Source organism: Leptonychotes weddellii, chromosome 5, assembly GCF_054177405.1.
Source record: "Leptonychotes weddellii isolate Sample4059 chromosome 5, ASM5417740v2, whole genome shotgun sequence".
Classification (NCBI taxonomy): domain Eukaryota; kingdom Metazoa; phylum Chordata; class Mammalia; order Carnivora; family Phocidae; genus Leptonychotes; species Leptonychotes weddellii.
In genome coordinates, this window is record NC_138373.1 from 53,606,174 (window position 1) to 53,624,129 (window position 17,956).

General features: G+C 37.1%; 1 protein-coding gene across 13 annotated transcripts in view; it reads left to right on the forward strand.

The window, feature by feature from the left end:
- The window catches only part of MLLT10 (MLLT10 histone lysine methyltransferase DOT1L cofactor), a 210,337-nt gene that overhangs the window by 72,497 nt on the left and 119,884 nt on the right, over positions 1 to 17,956 (forward strand). For all 13 annotated transcript variants that reach the window (XM_081820715.1, XM_081820713.1, XM_081820717.1 and 10 more), the window contains one exon: positions 6,020 to 6,129. In XM_081820715.1, coding sequence (XP_081676841.1) covers positions 6,020 to 6,129 — 110 coding nt within the window. The remainder of the gene's footprint in view (positions 1 to 6,019; positions 6,130 to 17,956) is intronic.

Here is a 17,956-nt window from a genome sequence, read left to right on the forward strand (position 1 = left end):
ACTGATTTTAGAGCGGGGTGAGGGGCAGAGGGAAAGGGAGGATATGAAGCAGACTCCCGAGTGAGCGTGGAGCCCAACATGGGGCTTGATTTCACCATCCGCAGATCAACATCTGAGCCAAAATCAAGAGTCAGACGCTTAACCGATTGAGCCATCCAGGCACTCCAACCTCTTTTATGTCTTTACTGATTTTTGGGAGGGATCTACTTCATCTGTTAGTTACTGAGTATGGTGTGTTAAGTATCTGTTATGATGTCTGTTTCTTCCTTTATTAGTGCCAGGTGTGGCTTTATGTATTTCAAGGTGTCATTATTAGGTGTAGACACTTTTCTCATTGTTGATCTTCTACTGAATTATTCCTTTATCATTAGGAAATGTCCCTTTTTAGCTATGGAGTATTTGTTTCATAGTGTTATGTGACATCAAAATAGTCACTTCAGCCTTGATATTCTTACTGTTAGCTTCATATATAATTTTCCATCCGTTTGCTTTATTTGCTTTAAACTTACCAGTGTTTATTAAAAGTGTGTCTCTTGTAGGCAGCATATGGTAGTATGGTCTTTTTTTTTTAATTGACTCTATCCCTCTCAATCTCTGCCTTAATTGTTGTGTATAAATGACTAACATTTAATATAAATTGACATTTGGATTGAGATCTCTTTTAAAAATTTTTGTTCTTTAAAAAAATACTTAAAACAACTTTATTCAGATGTGATTGACATTCAGTATACTGTATATATTTAAAGTGAACAACTTATTAAATTCTAACTAATGTATGTACCCATGAAATCATCAACATGATTAAGGCGGTGAACATATCCATCACTCCTAAAACTTTCTTTTTACTCTTTTGTACTCTATCTATACCAGCCGTCCTCTCCCCAGCCTTGTCCCAGTAACCATTCATCTGCTTTCCATTACTATAGATTAATTTGTATTTTTCTAGTGTTTTATTTAAGTGGAATATATATGTGTATGTATGTATGTGTGTCTAGACACTCAAATATGTATATAGTATATACAGACACTATTTTTGTCTTGCTTATTTCCACGAGTATAAATAGTTTGAGATTATTTTTGTTGTTACATGCATCAATAGTTTATTCCTTTTTTTTGTTCACTGTTTTTCCTTTGTATGGATATAGCAGTTTATCTATTTACCTGTAGATAGACTTTATATTTTTAGGTGTTGCAGAGTAAGCTGCTGTTAACATTTAAGTACATATTTTCTATAATCATAGTCTTTTTTGGTCTTGGATAAATATTTAGGCGTGAAACGGCTAGTTTATAATGATAAGTGCATGTTTAATTCTTTAAGGAGCTGACAAACTGTTTTTTAAAGCGGTTATAACATTTTACATTCCCATCAGCAGCATATGAGAGTTTCAGTTGCTCTACATCCTCTTCAGCACTTGGTATGGTCACTCTTTTTAGTTTTTGCCATTCTGATAGGTGCGGAGTGGTATCTGTCTGCTTTTAATTTTTATTTTGTTAATGAGTAGTAAATTTGAGATCTTTTTCATATGGTTATTTGCAGTTCTTATATTTTCTTTGGTGATGTCTGTGTTCAAAAATCTTTTTCCCATTAAAAAAATTGAGTTATTTTTCTTATTGTTAATTTTTATAGAACAGCTTTATTTACATATCATACAATTGATCGATTTAAAGTATACAATTTAGTGTTTTTAAAAATATTCAAAGACTTGTGCAACCATCATCACAGTCAGTTTTAGAACATTTTCATCAAGCTAAAAAGACGTACTGTCACCATTATTAGTATTCACTTCCTATTTCCCTCGAATACTTCTACCCTGGCAACTATTAACCTATGTCCATTTGTCCTATCCTGGACATTCCATATAACTAGAATCATACAATATGTGGTCTTTTGTGACTGGGTTCTTTAACTTAGTGTACTATTTTCCAGATTTGTCCATGTTGCAACATGTCTAAGTAATTCATTTGTTTTAATTGCCAAAATATTCCAGTGTATCGATACACCATGTTTTCCTTAACCATTCAACAGTTGATGGATATTTGGGTTGTTTTCATTTGGCCATTTTGAATAATACTGGTATGAACAAATGGTACTGCTATGAACATTTGTTTACATTTTTGTGTGTGTGTGTGGAAATATGTTTTAGTTCTTCGGATTATTCTTAGAAGTATAATTCCTGGGTCATGTGTTAACTCTCTTATTCTTTTGAGAAATTGCCAGTCTGTTTTCCAAAGTGGAGGTACCATTTTATGTTTCAGCTTGTAGTGCATTAGGTGTCCTATTTTTCTATATCCCATCTATATCAATACTTGATAATGTTTGTCTTTTTGGTTTTAGTCATCCTAGTGAATATGAAGTGATATTTCATTTTATTTTTGATTTTCATTTCTGTAATGACTAGTGATGTTGAGCATCTTTTCATGTGCTTATTGGCCATTTGTTTATCTTCACTCCAGCAATTTGTGTCTTTTAATTGGGGTGGTTAGTTAATTTACATTTAGTGTGATTAATGATATGGTTAGATTTATTTATTTATTTATTAAAGATTTTATTTATTTATTTGACAGAGACAGCGAGAGCAGGAACACAAGCAGGGGGAGTGGGAGAGGGAGAAGCAGGCTTCCCGCTGAGCAGGGAGCCCGATGTGGGACGCGATCCCAGGATTCTGGGATCATGACCTGAGCCGAAGGCAGCCGCTTAACGACTGAGCCACCCAGGCGCCCCATGATATGGTTGGATTTAAACCTATCATCTTGATACTTGTTCTTTATTTTTATTTTTATTTTTTTTTAGAAGATTTTATTTTTTTAAGTAATCTCTACACCCGATGTGGGGCTCGAACGCACAACCCCAAGATCAAGAGTCACATGCTGTACTGACTGAGCCAGCCAGGTGCCCTGATACTTGTTTTTTATTTGCTCCATTTGTTTTTTGTTCTCTTTTTCTCTTTTTCTGCCTTCTTTTGAGATGTTTATGATTCCATCTTGTCTATTTTCTTGTGTTATTAGCCATAAATTTTGTGTTAGTCATTGTCTTAGGGCTTAAAGTTTACATCTTTTTCTCAGTATTACCATCAAATGATATTATTATACTACTTCTCATATAGTACAGGGTCCTCACAATAATATAATTCCATTTCTCTGTTTTTGGCCTATATGCAGTTATTGTCATGCATTTATCTTTGTTATAAATCGTACAATGAATTCTTATTATTTTTGTTTATACAGTTTACTGTGGATCTTACATCTTCTGTGTCTGTACTTAACTCTCTGAACCTATGGAATGGAGAACCAGGGTTCCACACTGGAAACTCAATGAGTGCTGTCTTTAAGACTTCTGCTGAACCTAGGGTGGGCATGGGTTAAGGGAAAATAGAAATGTCCAAAGCTTTCCTACCATTTTTAAGTTGCCTTTTTCTTAATTTAGTGTTTGGTTGCTGTAAACCTTTTACTCTCTTTTCCAGAGTCATAACAAAATTGGTTCTGACAGTTCCTGCTTGATTTTTTGATATTTCCTTGGTGGAATGTGCTTTTGGAGCTGCCTACTCCAGTATTTTTGCTGATATAAATCTGGATATTTTTGCATTCCTTTAAATTTTCTTCAGATTTGTTCTGAAATACAGTTAGGTTCCTTGGAAATAGATAGATCCTTTCAGGTTCTGCTCTTATGATTTATTAGATGGGTCTAGAGCAGTGCTCTAAGGGTAATTATTCCCCACTACTGAGGCAAGATCTTTCTGAATATTCAAATAACCAATGCCCTGTGAGTTGAGTTTTTCCAGTCTGGCTAGAGGGACCCGGCAATGTTCCTGGCTCTTTTTGTCTGCCAGATACTCTTTCCTTTAATTCTTTTGGATGGTTCTTTTTCCAGCCTCAGGTAGTTTCTTCACTCATATGTTCTCTCCTTTAATATTCAAGCAGTGTTCTCTGTATATCTCTCTCTGTGAGTGTTTGTTCTCTATGTGAAGAACTTTCATTTCTGGTACTTTGTCCTGGCAGTTTTAGCTGCCTTGGTCTCACCTGATCTTCTGAACTTTGGGAGTGTCCTGGGCTTTGCCTCAGTTCCTCTCTCTGTGCCTTGGCCTAAAAGAACTCTAATGCGCTAACATTTTGGATATTTTCTTTTGACCTGTTTTGTTGCTCTCTAATTCTGTTTTCATCTATGGCTAAACTGTTGTTAATCCCACCCATTGATTTTTTTTTTTTTTTTTTTAAAGAACGAGAGAGAGAGAGCACTCGTGTGCAAGTGGGGAGGGAGGGTGGGAGGAAGAGAGAGTCTTTAAGTAGGTTCCATGCTCGGCACAGAGAGTCCTACGCAGCGCTTGATCTCACGACCCTGAGATCATGACCTGAGCTGAAATCAAGAGTCAGACACCTAACCAATTGAACCACCCAGGTGCCCCCTGCCCATAGATTTTTAACAAATTTTTGTTTTTACTTCCGGGATTTTTGATTTATTATTATAGTTTTCAGTTCTTTGAAGAAATTTTCAATTTTGTGTTGTATGTATTTGAACGTAATAAGGATACTTAACTTTAATGTCTATGGCTGAAACTCCAAAATAAAGATCTGTTTTGATTTTCTTGTTTCTGCTGGTTTTCATTTATGTTGTCTTATTTCTCATGTGTTTGGCACTTTTTATTCTGCTGAAAATGATAATGAACCAATAGTAGAAGTTATTTGTAGTCAAGATTACATTGTTTTCCTTCAGAGAGGATGTATATTTGCTTCCTCTGGTGCCTGTGGGCACTTGTAATTTAGTATTACATGAGTCCAGTTTGAGAGTTTGAGATGATCAAAGCCTTGCTGCATTCTCTTTGAGGGCCCATGTACTTTTAGTTTATTGTTCTGGCTTGCAGTCCTTCAGGGTCTCACGTGAAAGGGGGGGTTAGGGGCTGACTAGTTCCCCTCCTCCCTCAGTTGTCGAATGGACCTAAATCCCTGTTCTTTTGGCTGAGTTTGTCAAGACCACCTTTCACCTTTTTTACTTGCTTTCTCTGAAATAGGCAAATGTCCCATGGGTGGCAAAGTGGCTAAAAGCTGTACTCACCTCCCCGGACTTTCATCTTTTCCAGTTTTGGCTCAGAATTCCTCGTTATCACAGCTTTTTGATACCTTCGGTCACAGTTTAAAAATTAAAAGAAGCATTAATATTTAATACCAATTGTTAAAATATTTTAAGTAAAATATTGAAATAGTAAAATAATGTTAATACTAGTATTTAAAGTATCAACATTAACAAAATTTAAAATTTTATTATTGACATTTAAGATTAAAATATTAAAATTTTTATTTTTATTTTACTTTTTTTGTTTTGAGAGGGGGGAATAGCGGCAGAGGGAGAGGGAGAGAGCGAATCCCAAGCAGGATACACGTCCAGCATGGAGCCTGATGCGGGGCTCAATCCCATGACCCTGAGATCATGACCTGAGCCCAAATCAAGAGTCAGATGCTCAACTGATTGAGCCATCCATGTGCCCCTTATTTTATCTTATTTTTAAAGTGGTTTTCAGGGGCGGGGTGCCTGGGTGGCTCAGTCATTCAGCGTCTGCCTTCGGCTCAGGTCATGATCCCAGGGTCCTGGGATCGAGCCCCGCATCGGGCTCCCTGCTCGGTGGGAAGCCTGCTTCTCCCTCTCCCACTCCCCCTGCTTGTGTTCCCTCTCTCGCTGTGTCTTTCTCTGTCAAATAAATAAAATCTTTTAAAAATAATAAAAAAAATAAAGTGGTTTTCAGAAATAATACTGATTTGAATTATTTAGTGTACTCCTATAAGAAGTGTCAGTGCTAGCATTTGAATTTTAAAAGGGTTTTATTTCTGTTACCACGCTGGAGAAATGATTAAGTGCTTTATCAGTAGTGGTTTGACTGTTAAGTCAGTAATGAGAATTTGTTCATGTTTTGTTGTCCATTTACTTAACATAGGCTTTTAAAGGATCTCTTGAGGAAGTTAATGATTTTATTTATCTTTGAAAAAGTTTTATTGAAAACTGGAAAATGACATTACTTTCATTTATTTTTAGGTTGGGCTCATGTGGTTTGTGCCCTGTATATTCCAGAGGTACAATTTGCCAATGTTTCTACAATGGAACCAATTGTTTTACAATCTGTTCCACATGATCGTTACAATAAGGTACAGTGGATATTATCTTATTGATGTTTGAATATAATTTTTTTGTTCTAAAGCTGGGAAGTGTAAAGGATTTTTTTTGTATTTTGTTTTATTATAGGCCTTCATTAAAAATTTTAAATCATACACCTCCATCAGATTCCAGAGAGATTTGAAAAAAGTATAATTACTAAATGGTAAACTACAATTATTAAAATATGTTATAAAGTCATGGGAGTAGAAAACAAACAAAACTATATTACCTTTTATGCTAACCTAGATCTTTAGTACTTTAACATTTAAATGACATTTAAGTCCTCAGATTTGTCCTTTAAGAATTATTGGCTTTTTATGTTCTTTCAAACATAAAGGTTCTGTTAAAGTTGACTTAATCATTATTTGGTATAACATTTATTATGATATCAAACATCCTTTCTTAAAAATAATCCTGTTACAGAGTATTACTTTCTCCTTTTCCTTTCCCAAATTATTTTCTACCCCCAAGATAGGATTTTTGTTGTTGGCTTTTTCTTAAAAACTTAATGTTTTCTTTGCTTTTTTTCACCCTGTATCTTTTTATTGATTAGTACATAGATATTATTGCTTCGTTCTCTTTTGCATGTTAGATGACTTTTCTTTTATCCAATGTGTCTTTAAATACAGTGTTACCATTTAATTGAAGGTACCTGTTGATTTATTTCATCTGAGGGGAAAAGGTATCACCAGTTCTCAGGTTTCAAATATTTTTGTGTTAAATATTTTATAATGTAGATTATTAATATTTACTTTTGAAATTTAAAAATATAGGAAACACATAGAAAAATGCAAGACAGAAATCATCCTAAGTCTTCTCTTTCTGAGCCTCTTAGATTTTTTGTGTGTGCATTTTTATATATATTTGTAAAAAAAGGATTATATTGCTTATACTATTGTCTGTTTTTGAAACTTAACAACCCTGAACATCTTTTTGTATCCGTTATATTTTTGCCATTATTTTTAGTGGATACTTAGCATGTAATACAGAGTGTTACTAGTTTTGATAAACTAATTTAATTAAGGAATCCCTTACTTTGAAGGGCCTCGTTTGGCTTTGGTTTATATATACCAACAGAATTTCTGTGTAAAAGGCTGTGAATGTTTTGGAAGCTTCAGTAAATATATTGTATGAAATTGTCCACTGGAATACAGTTTCTTTTTTTTTTTAGATTTTATTTATTTATTTGGCAGAGAGAGAGAGATGGCGAGAGAGGGAACACAAACAGGGGGAGTGGGAGAGGGAGAAGCAGGCTCCCCGCAGAGCAGGGAGTTCGATGTGGGGCTCAATCCCAGGACCCTGGGATCATGACCTGAGCCGAGGGCAGTCACATACCGACTGAGCCACCCAGGCGCCCCTGGAATACAGTTTCTAATTGCTCATAACCTTATATCCTGTTAAGTGTACTGTGTATTACCATTAAAACAATCTTCATTGTTCTTTATTTATTTAATTAAAGAAGAATTTTATTTATTTGAGAGAGAGAGCGAGCATTAGAGATTTTTTCTTGTCTTGTATACTTGCTGTGTATGCTTTGGCCATAATTTAACATTTGCTTTTTAACTTTCATTATGTCTTCATGGTTTTTATTGTTGTTGGTATTTTAGCAGGTTATTTTTTTCTAGTTGAGAAGTTTAACATTTTTATATAATTTACACAGCTGTTTTCTATTGTTTCTGCTTTTGATGCCACACAAAGAAAATTTTTCTCTACGCTAATACATAAATTTTTTTTAGTACTTTTAGTTCATGTTTTTAAGTCCCTTTATTGTTCATCAAGTTCATATTTTTTTTTTTAAGATTTTATTTATTTATTTGAGAGAGAGACTGAGATAGATAGAGCATGAGAGGGGGGAGGGTCAGAGGGAGAAGCAGACCCCCCGCCGAGCAGGGAGCCCGATGTGGGACTCGATCCCGGGACTCCAGGATCATGACCTGAGCCAAAGGCAGTCGCTTAACCAACTGAGCCACCCAGGCGCCCATCAAGTTCATATTTTTAAGACCTTGTTTTTCCTTTCAATTTTGAAGTAATTTCAAATTTCCATAAAGGTTGCATTAATGGTACAAGGAGCTCTTCCTCTTATAAACCATTTCAGAGTTATTTATCAGTATATATTGACATCCCAGAATGCTTTATTTATTTATTTAAAAAATTGTATTTATTTATTTGAGAGAGCGCGAACATGAGCCGGGAGGGGGGAGGGGCAAAGGGAGAGGAAGAAATAAACTCTCCACTGAGCAGGGAGCCCGACGTGGGGCTTGATCCCAGGACCCTGAGATCATGACCTGAGCAGAAGGCAGACGCTTAACCATCTGAGCCCCTCCAGGTGCCCCCTGGAATGCTTGAGTATGCATTTCCTATAAGAAAAGACTTCCTTGGGGTGCCTGGGTGGCTCAGTTGTTAAGTGACTGCCTTCGGCTTAGGTCATGATCCCAGGGTCCTGGGATCGAGCCCTGCATTGGGCTCCCTGCTCGGTGGGAGGTTTGCTTCTCCCTCTCCCACTCCCCCTGCTTGTGTTCCTGCTCTCACTCTCTCTCTGTCAAATAAGTAAAATCTTAAAAAAAAAAAAAAAAAAAAAAAGACTTTCTCCTTCATCACCAGAGACAGCCATCGAAAAGAGGAGATTAACTTTTATCCATTATTACTATCTAATCCACAGACCTCATCATTTCCCTAATTTTCATTCCTGTTCCCCCCCCCCATTTTCCCAGTAATGCCTTTTATAGCAAAAAAGATCACAGATTGTACTTTGTCTTGTAAGTCTCCTTTAATCTCAAATGGTAACTCAGTCTTTCCTTAACTTTCATAACTTTGATGCTTCTGAAGATTACAGGCCAGTTATTTTGTAGGATGGTCTGCTGTTTGAATTTTTCTGATGTTTCCTCACGATTAAATTAAATCTTGTATTTTGGCAGGAATATCACAGAAATGGTACTTTGTTCTCATTGCATCCTATCAGGTGGTACATGATTTCAGTTTTTCCCATTACTTGGCGATTTACCTTGATCATTTGGTTAAGGTGGTGTCTGTAAGGTTTCTTCACTGGGAAGTTAATCTTTTTTCCCTTTATAATAAAGCATTTTGTGAGGAAGTAGTTTGTATGTAAATATCTTGTTCCTTGTGCCTTTTACCCATTAATTTTAGTATCCATTGTTGTTTCTTGGCTTAGTTTATTACTGTGATTGATAGCAAGTGGTGGTTTTCTGTTCCCATCACTTGTTTCACATTCATAGGATGGCATTCCACTTGAAGGAATAACTCTCTGTGTCCCATTTATATTCGTATAGACTAATATGGACTTATGTGTTACTATTTTATTTTGATGGGTCATTCCCCCATTACTGTCATTTATTTTGATGATCATTTTCTCTCAGGTTTGGCCAGGGGGACCCCTTCAAGCTGGCTTCTGTGTGTTTTGATATGTTGTGAGCTCTTTACTTCTGACACAACAGTATGTTCTCAGGCTCATCTTGGATCATTCCTGACCTAGCCCTGGAATAATCACCCATTTCCCCGAGGAATCTTGATTCCTTTTAGAAGCCAAAGTGGGACTAAGTGTGATTATTATTATTATTTTTAAAGATTCTATTTATTTATTTGAGAGAGAGAGCACAAGCAGAGGGAGTGGCAGGCAGAGGGAGAAGCAGGCTCCTTGCTGAGCAGGGAGCCCAATGTGGGACTCGATCCCAGGACCCTGGGATCATGACCTGAGCTGAAGGCAGACCTTCAGTCGTTAAACTGAGCCACCCAGGTGCCCCGCTGTGATTATTGTTATTGGGATATTGCTACTCCCAGGCCCTCTCAGTGGGAATAGCTAGGAAATACATGTGTGTATATATAGATACAGAGTTATATACACATTCACATCAATATTTTTTCAGTGCTTATCTCTATATTTTGAAGTCTGTGAGGTCAGAATCATATACTGATTCAGTATATGAGTATATATTATACATATACACATACCTATATGTATCTATATGTATTTTTATATATACCCTGCATTGGCTGCCCTTTTCATCATTTTTGGGATTTGATACTCAGCTGTAGCCACCACTCCTTCCCTCTTCTCTGAAATGGTTGGTCTCCTCACCTTGCTTACGCTTTGGCACTATCTCCACCCCGACCCTCAGCACCCTCGTGGAAGCCCACTCTGTGGGGGCTTTGACACCTGTGTTAGACTTCCCCACTTCCCCAGCATGGATGCTGCCGTGCTTGGACCCATGTTATGGCTTTAAGATTAATGTACTCAAGGAGTAAGGGAAGGGAAGAAGGAAGAATGGATTATTTAGATATAAATCTTTTATCCATTTAGAGTTCATTTTATTCTACGGTGAGGTATGTGTCTAACTTTTCCTCTCCCACATAGTCAGCTTTTTCAACACTGTTGACTAATCTGTGTTTTACACAGTAATTTGAAGAGTACGTGACTCGATCTCAGGGTTGTGAGTTCAAGCCCCATGTTGCGCAGAGATTACTTTTAAAAAAAAAGGAAAGGGCGCCTGGGTGGCTCAGTTGGTTGAGCGACTGCCTTCGGCTTGGGTCATGATCCCGGAGTCCTGGGATCGAGTCCCACATCGGGCTCCCGGCTCGGCGGGGAGCCTGCTTCTCCCTCTGACCCTATTCCCTCTCGTGCTGTTTCTCTCTCTCTCTCTCAAATAAATAAATAAATAAATAAAATTAAAAAAAAAAAGGAAATAAAATATTGTTTAGATCATTATTCAGTTCTTGGTTGTTCTTGACATTTTTTCTCTTCCATTGTTGCATCTGTTTATTCTTACCCTAGTACCTATTCTAAATGATTACGGCTTTATGTACATATTAGTACATGGTAGAATAAATATTGTTATATATTTCTTTTTCCAGATTAACATTAGGACTAACAAAATACAGTTTTGATTATATTAGTGTTACAATGATATATTATTTTGAGGAAGAATTATCTTTTTATAATATTGAGTCTTCACTTCTAGAAACATGTATCTCTCTCCATCAAGTTGATTTTGTAGTTTTCCTTATATGAGGGTGCTATACAGTTGACCCTTGAACAGTGTGGGATTTAAGGGTTCCGACCCTTGCACAGTCAAAAATCCATGTATAGCTTTTGACTCCCAAAAAACTTAACTACTGGTAGCCTACTGTTGACCAGAGCCTTACCAAAAACTAGTTGATAAACACATATTTTATATATTATGTGTATTATATACTGTATTCTTACAGTAAAGTAAGCTAGAGAAAAGAAAACATTAAAATCATAAGAAAATATGTTTACTGTACTGTATCCCACATATAAGTAGGCCTGCACAGTTCAAACTCATGGTGCTCATGAGTCAGCTCTCTCCTCTGTTTCTTGGATTTTTATGGTTGTTGATTTGTATAGTTAACCTTAAAAGCTTAATAATATTCTGTTCATGATTATTCAGGGTGGCCAGGAGGCATGTAATTCTGAAATGATAGGAACAATTGGAAACTGGATTGTTGAGTTTTGGAAGACACCATTTTTTAATGGATGGTAGTAAAGAGTGTTGAAGAGTATGGTATTGGGCTGTTACTGTGGACCTATTTTGTATCAAGCATTGTGTGCTAGATACTGGGAACTCAAAGCATAAAATGCAGGGGTTTTTTTCCATATGACACTCTCGATTAGAAAGATAGTTGGGCGCCTGAGTGGTTCAGTCAGTTAAATGTCTGCCTTTGGCTCAGGTCATGATCCCAGGGTCCTGGGATCAAGCCCCACGTCAAGCTCCCTGCTCAGCGAGGAGTCTGCACCTCCCTCTCCCTCTGCCTCCCCCCCTTCTCTCGCTCACCCTCTCTCAAATAAATAAATAAAATCTTAAAAAAAAAGATAGTCAAGTAAATATATAACTATAATGTACAAAAATAATAATAATATGTGTTATAAATACAGGTTTCTGCATCTATCAAAAGTAAAGCATTCCTGTGAAACCTTTCATAAGCTGAAATTGGAATAAAAATGAGGAAGCAGTTACCGTTAATTTATATGGAAAAAGTTTTGAGCATTTCCAGATTGAAAAAATAACCGTTCTTAGGCTTTTCTGATATCTTAGGACTCACCAAGCAACAAATGCACAAAATAAACTGAGACAAAGCACAGATGGTTACAGACATAGTTCAAAGCTCTGGAGGCTTGATGCCAAGATGCTCAGTGTAGTTCCTCGGGAAGGAGCTTGGCAGTGCCATTCATGCAGCTTTGGGTGCATGTTGCCTCTGTAATGGTTAAATGCGAAGCAAATGTTGAACACCACTTTCCCTTTTTGCCTTTTTTCATAAAAGTGAAAATTCTTTTCGGATTTTTTTCAGTTAGCAAAAACAGGTATTAATGTAAGTCTTGTAAAATCGAAGTGGCATAGCATGGACTTTTGAAGAATGGGGGATACATGTAATAATAAAAAATCTGAATGGAGTATTATGGAACATAATGAAAGGAGGGATTACTTTTGCCTAAGGAATTGAATAAAACATACAAAGAGATTATAAGGACTTTGCAGAATAACTAGGAATTTGACCTGTGGAAAAAAGGATCAAATAATAATTCCAGGCAGAAAGTAACATAAACTAGTGTAGTAAGTACAAAGGGAAGGTGGTAGCCAGCTCATAGAATAATAAATAATCCTGTGTGGCTGAAACATAGTAGGATTTAGGGGAAAAAAAAAAAAAAGGAAACAGAAGGAAATTTTATGAATGATAGGGAAGGAAATTTTCTAGAATATCTATGTAGTATATCTAAATTGCAGAGAACTCACTAGGTTGAACTATTATGTTGTGAAGTTTTCTACATGTCACTAAATATGTAATAGCCAGTTTTTGTACCATTTGTCACCAGATTCTTTTTTTAATTTTTTGACCTCTTAAATTGTATCAATCAGTTCTTCATTTCACTAATGTATACATTTTGTTGATAAACATAATGAGTGACATATGTTACCTTTAAGTTACCTTTTTTTTTTTTTTTTAAGATTTTGTTTATTTATTTTAGAATGTATAAGCCTGGGGCTGGGGGGAGGGGAGTGGGGGAGGGTGGGGGAGGAAGAGGGAAAGAATCTCAAGCAGACTCTGCACTGAGTGCGGAACCCGACCTGGGTCTTGATCTCAGGACCGTGAGACCATGCATGACCAGAGCCAAAACCAAGTGTTGGATACTTACCTGACTGAGCCACCCAGGTGCCCCTTTAAGTTACCTTTTAATAATTTTTACGAAATGTGAAGAGTGGGACAACATAGAGATTTTTTTGAAGTTTTTGGTGGTAGAGACTTGTGTTCTTCAGAGTCAAGGAAGCATTTTATTTTATTTTATTTTAATTATTTTTATTTTTAAAGATTTTATTTTTAAGTAATCTCTACACCCAACATGCAGCTTGAATTTACAACCCCGAGATCAAGTCACATGCTCCACTGACTGAGCCAGCCAGGCTCCCCAGGAAGCATTTATTTTAGAAAGCTACAATTTCCAGAGTAGTTGGTAGATGGTATATGTATTCAGTATATATGCTTTTGAAGAGTCTTTATTTATTGATGGCCATGAAGAAATGAGTGTTTATAAGTATAAGAAGGATCATAATAGGCCAAACAAAGAAACAAATAAAGAACACAATAAAAACGTGGTGTCATTTAAGTGTAAAAGCTTAAAGGTAGAGGAATACTTAGAAATTGCTAGCCCAACATCCCTTCAATTTTTTTTCAAAAGGAATGGTAGTGGAACAGCTATTAAGTGTTTTTTGTTTTGTTTTGTTTTTTAAAGATTTTATTCATTTATTTGAGTGAGAGACAGAGACAGAGATAGCGATAGAGAGCATGAGCCGGGAGGAGAGGGAGAAGGCGGCTCCCTGCTGAGCAGGGAACCCGACGCAGGGCTTGATCCCAGGACCCTGGGATCATGACCTGAGCCGAAGTCAGACGCTTAACCGACTGAGCCACCCAGGCGCCCTGACTAGTGTCTATCATTATATTTAGCATCTGAGTGGAAAAGTTTTAAAGTACTAAGTATTCTCTCTGATTTTGGGATTCCTCATTAGTGCCATTTAAAAAGCTAGGTTTCACATAGTGGAGCTATCCATTCATCTGGCCAACATTTATGTATGGCATGCTCTATTATATATCAGGCACTACTGGAAGCATGAGGAATACATAAAGCTCCTACACGGTAGATAGATATGCACAAATTATTGATTGTTAATGTAGTATGTGCAAGGATTCTAGAATACAGAGAATGTTTACTTAATGTAGTCTAACAGGGCTGAAGAGAAGCAGGATATCTTAGAAAAGATATCAGCTTCTCTGAATTTTGAAGAATGAGAAGACTCCAGGTGCTGGCTGTGAGGAGAGGAAAGAAGAAGGAGCACACCAGTGGCTATTAATTTTACAGACTGAAGGAGCAAAAGCTTTGAAAGAGGAAATAGGGAGGGTGAGAGGGAGAAAGAGTGGGGGTAGTGGTGAGGGAGAAGGGCAGTATTGCTAGGAGTTTGAATGTGATATGTAGAATGCTGAGAGAACCACATTTTCAGGGGCCTCATATATCATGTTAAGGAGTTTGAATTTTATTTCTATTGAAGGGTTTTTATATTTACTTGGGATGTGCTCCGGTCTACTTTTTTTTCTTAAAGATTTATTTATTAGAGGGAGAGTGCAGGGGTGGGGAGGGAGGGGCAGAGGGAGAGAATCTTCAGGCAGACTCCCCGCTGAGAGCAGAGCTGGATCTCATAACCGTGAGATTGTGACCTGAACCGAGATCAAGACTTGGTCTACCAACTCCTCAGGTCTACCATTCTAAAGGATAGTGAAAGGAGGATTGGTAGAGGGAAGTTAGACAAGAGTAGTTACTTAGACACTGTTTAGGCTTTTGCAGTGTTTCAGAGGTAATAATGAGGGTCCGAAGTAGGAGAGTAGTATTAGGAATGAAGGAACACATATTTAGGTAATAAATGAGAGGTTCCATTGACCGGGCATGGTGATCAATTTAGTGTGACACACAAGATGAGGGAGGAAGAAAAATCAGAATGGCTTTTCAGCTTCAAGAAAATAAGTACTGGGCACATCATCATCACCTGAGATAAGAGTATATAGTCATCAAGTTAATTGACTCATTTCTTAGAACAAAGACACTAAGCTTTAAATTCTTGGCATATGTTGATGGCACTTACTACCTTGTTTTAGTTGTTGCCAGCGTATATTGGCAATATGATGATAAGACCCCAAGATAAAATTCACATTTCCGCTGAAGCATTGAATATTTGCTTTTGCATATATCTAATATATGTTTGTTTTTCCTGGCACTTTATCCTAGTTACTCAAATGAACGCTTAAATTAATCTGTTTTTCTTTTCTAGACAGTTGAGTCATTTGGAAAAGGAAAACAGTCTTGCAACTGTATCTGTAGAAAAAATCTTTTTGCCCTTTTTTGTACCTCAGCTGATTCTCACTTTCTCTGTTTGGCTTTCCTCTGTTGTATTTGCATCCCTCCTCTACCTGCCAGTACATACATGTATTCACATTCTGTTTTGTTTGGTATTGTTTCTCTTTTTCTCAGGGAATAGTAAATTATTTTTCTTTATATTTTTTCTCTGTATATGTTGTGTTTCTGTGTTCAGCTTTACTTCTAATTGCCTTCTCTCTCTCAACTCCAAGGCTCAGAGGCAATTTTATTAAATTGGGTTTACTGAGGACTGTGGAAGAATGGCAGTATAATTTCCTTCGTGTTATTTCTTTTCTCCTCTTACTTAAAAAGGCAGCAGTTCAGTCTAAACTGGAAATGCCAGTACACAATAGTTAACTTAAAATTGTTCATGGGAACAAGCTTAATAATCTCACTAACATACAAATTGCCAGTATCCGTTTTTTTCGTGTTTGTTTGATGTCTTGAGCATTCCTAGATAGATGTTTATATGGTATAATCTAAGTATAATTAATTAAGATATAAGTTTTATTTTAACAATCTATACTTAAAGGGAGATTATTAGGCAATATTTTAAGACAGGGCAAGCCATACTTGACAAATTTGGTTTATCCATAGAAAAAAATATATAATGGGGTTAGAGTTAAGACCAAAGACTTTATCCTACTCAGAAATTAAATTTACTGGGCGCCTGGGTGGCTCAGTTGGTTAAGCCACTGCCTTCAGCTCGGGTCATGATCCTGGAGTCCCGGGATCGAGTCCCGCATTGGGCTCCCTGCTTGCTCAGCGGGGAGCCTGCTTCGCCCTCTGACCCTCCCCCCTCTCATGCTCTCTCTCTCTATCTCATTCTCTCTCTCAAATAAATAAATAAAATCTTTAAAAAAAAAAGAAATTAAATTTACTGAAACTAGCTAAAGTACAAATAGGTTGGCTGAAAGGCAACAATAGGGAGTTTCACAACATACATGGCGAGTTGGACCTGGAACGAGAAAGTCACAGACTGAATACCGTCTGTTCCATCTTTAATGTGGGTCCTACAGTCTTTTTTCTCTCTATGATCTCTTCTTGTTTTCACATAATTTGTAATTCTGCTTCTCATTTTATCTGAGTTCCCTATAAGTAACTTGACTCAGTGTCCAAGTTCTAAATTTTTTTTTTAAATTGTTTCTTTTTTTTTTTTTTTTTTTAAGATTTCATTTATTTGACAGAGAGAGACAGCGAGAGAGGGAACATAAGCAGGGGGAGTGGGAGAGGGAGAAGCTGGTTTCCCACTGAGCAGGGAGCCTGATACGGGGCTCGATTCCAGGACCCTGGGATCATGACCTGAGCCGAAGGCAGACGCTTAACCAACTGAGCCACCCAGGAGCCCTTAAGTTCTAAATTTTTTTTTTTTTTTAAAGATTTTATTTATCTGAGACAGAGAATGAGAGAGACAGAGAGCACATGAGAGGGGGGAGGGTCAGAGGGAGAAGCAGGCTCCCTGCGGAGCAGGGAGCCCGATGCGGGACTCGATCCCGGGACTCCAGGATCATGACCTGAGCCGAAGGCAGTCGCTTAACCAACTGAGCCACCCAGGCGCCCTAAGTTCTAAATTTTTAACAGCAAGTCTGGTCTAGGTTCCTGGGCTTAGAAGCCATTTTCACCTAGCAAAACATGGATACCTAGTTACCACAGCATCATTAGAAATTGAGCATAGATATTTTACAATTTTACAAAAGAGGTAGGCGTTGTTTAGGTGCTCTTCCTTACCTTCCTGTCTCATAAATGTCCATTTAAACTATGTAAAAGCCTATAAACTGTTCCTGATGTACATATGCCAAATTGCATATGCCGATTCTTTAGATTTTATAAAATAGTATAGTGTTCTGCATAAACTTGAGAATTTCTGTCTTTTTTTTTTGCAATAAATTAAAATTATATTTAATAATTCACAAAGGAATTTTTGGCCAACTTTTATTTATTTATTTTTTTAATTTAATTTTATTATGTTATATTAATCACCATACATTACATCATTAGTTTTTGATGTAGTGTTCCATGATTCATTGTTTGCGTATAACACCCAGTGCTCCATTCAATATGTGCCCTCTTTAATACCCATCACCAGGCTAACCCATCCCCCTACCCTGCTCCCCTCTAGAACCCTCAGTTTGTTTCTCAGAGTCCATAGTCTCTCATGGTTCATCTCCCCCTCTGATTTCCCCCCCTTCATTTTTCCCTTCCTACTATCTTCTTCTTCTTCTTCTTTTTTTTTTTTTTAAACATATAATGTATTATTTGTTTCAGAAGTACAGGTCTGTGATTCAACAGTCTTACACAATTCACAGCACTCACCGTAGCACATACCCTCCCCGATGTCTATCACCCAGCCACCCCATTCCTCCCACCCCCACCAGTCTAGCAACCCT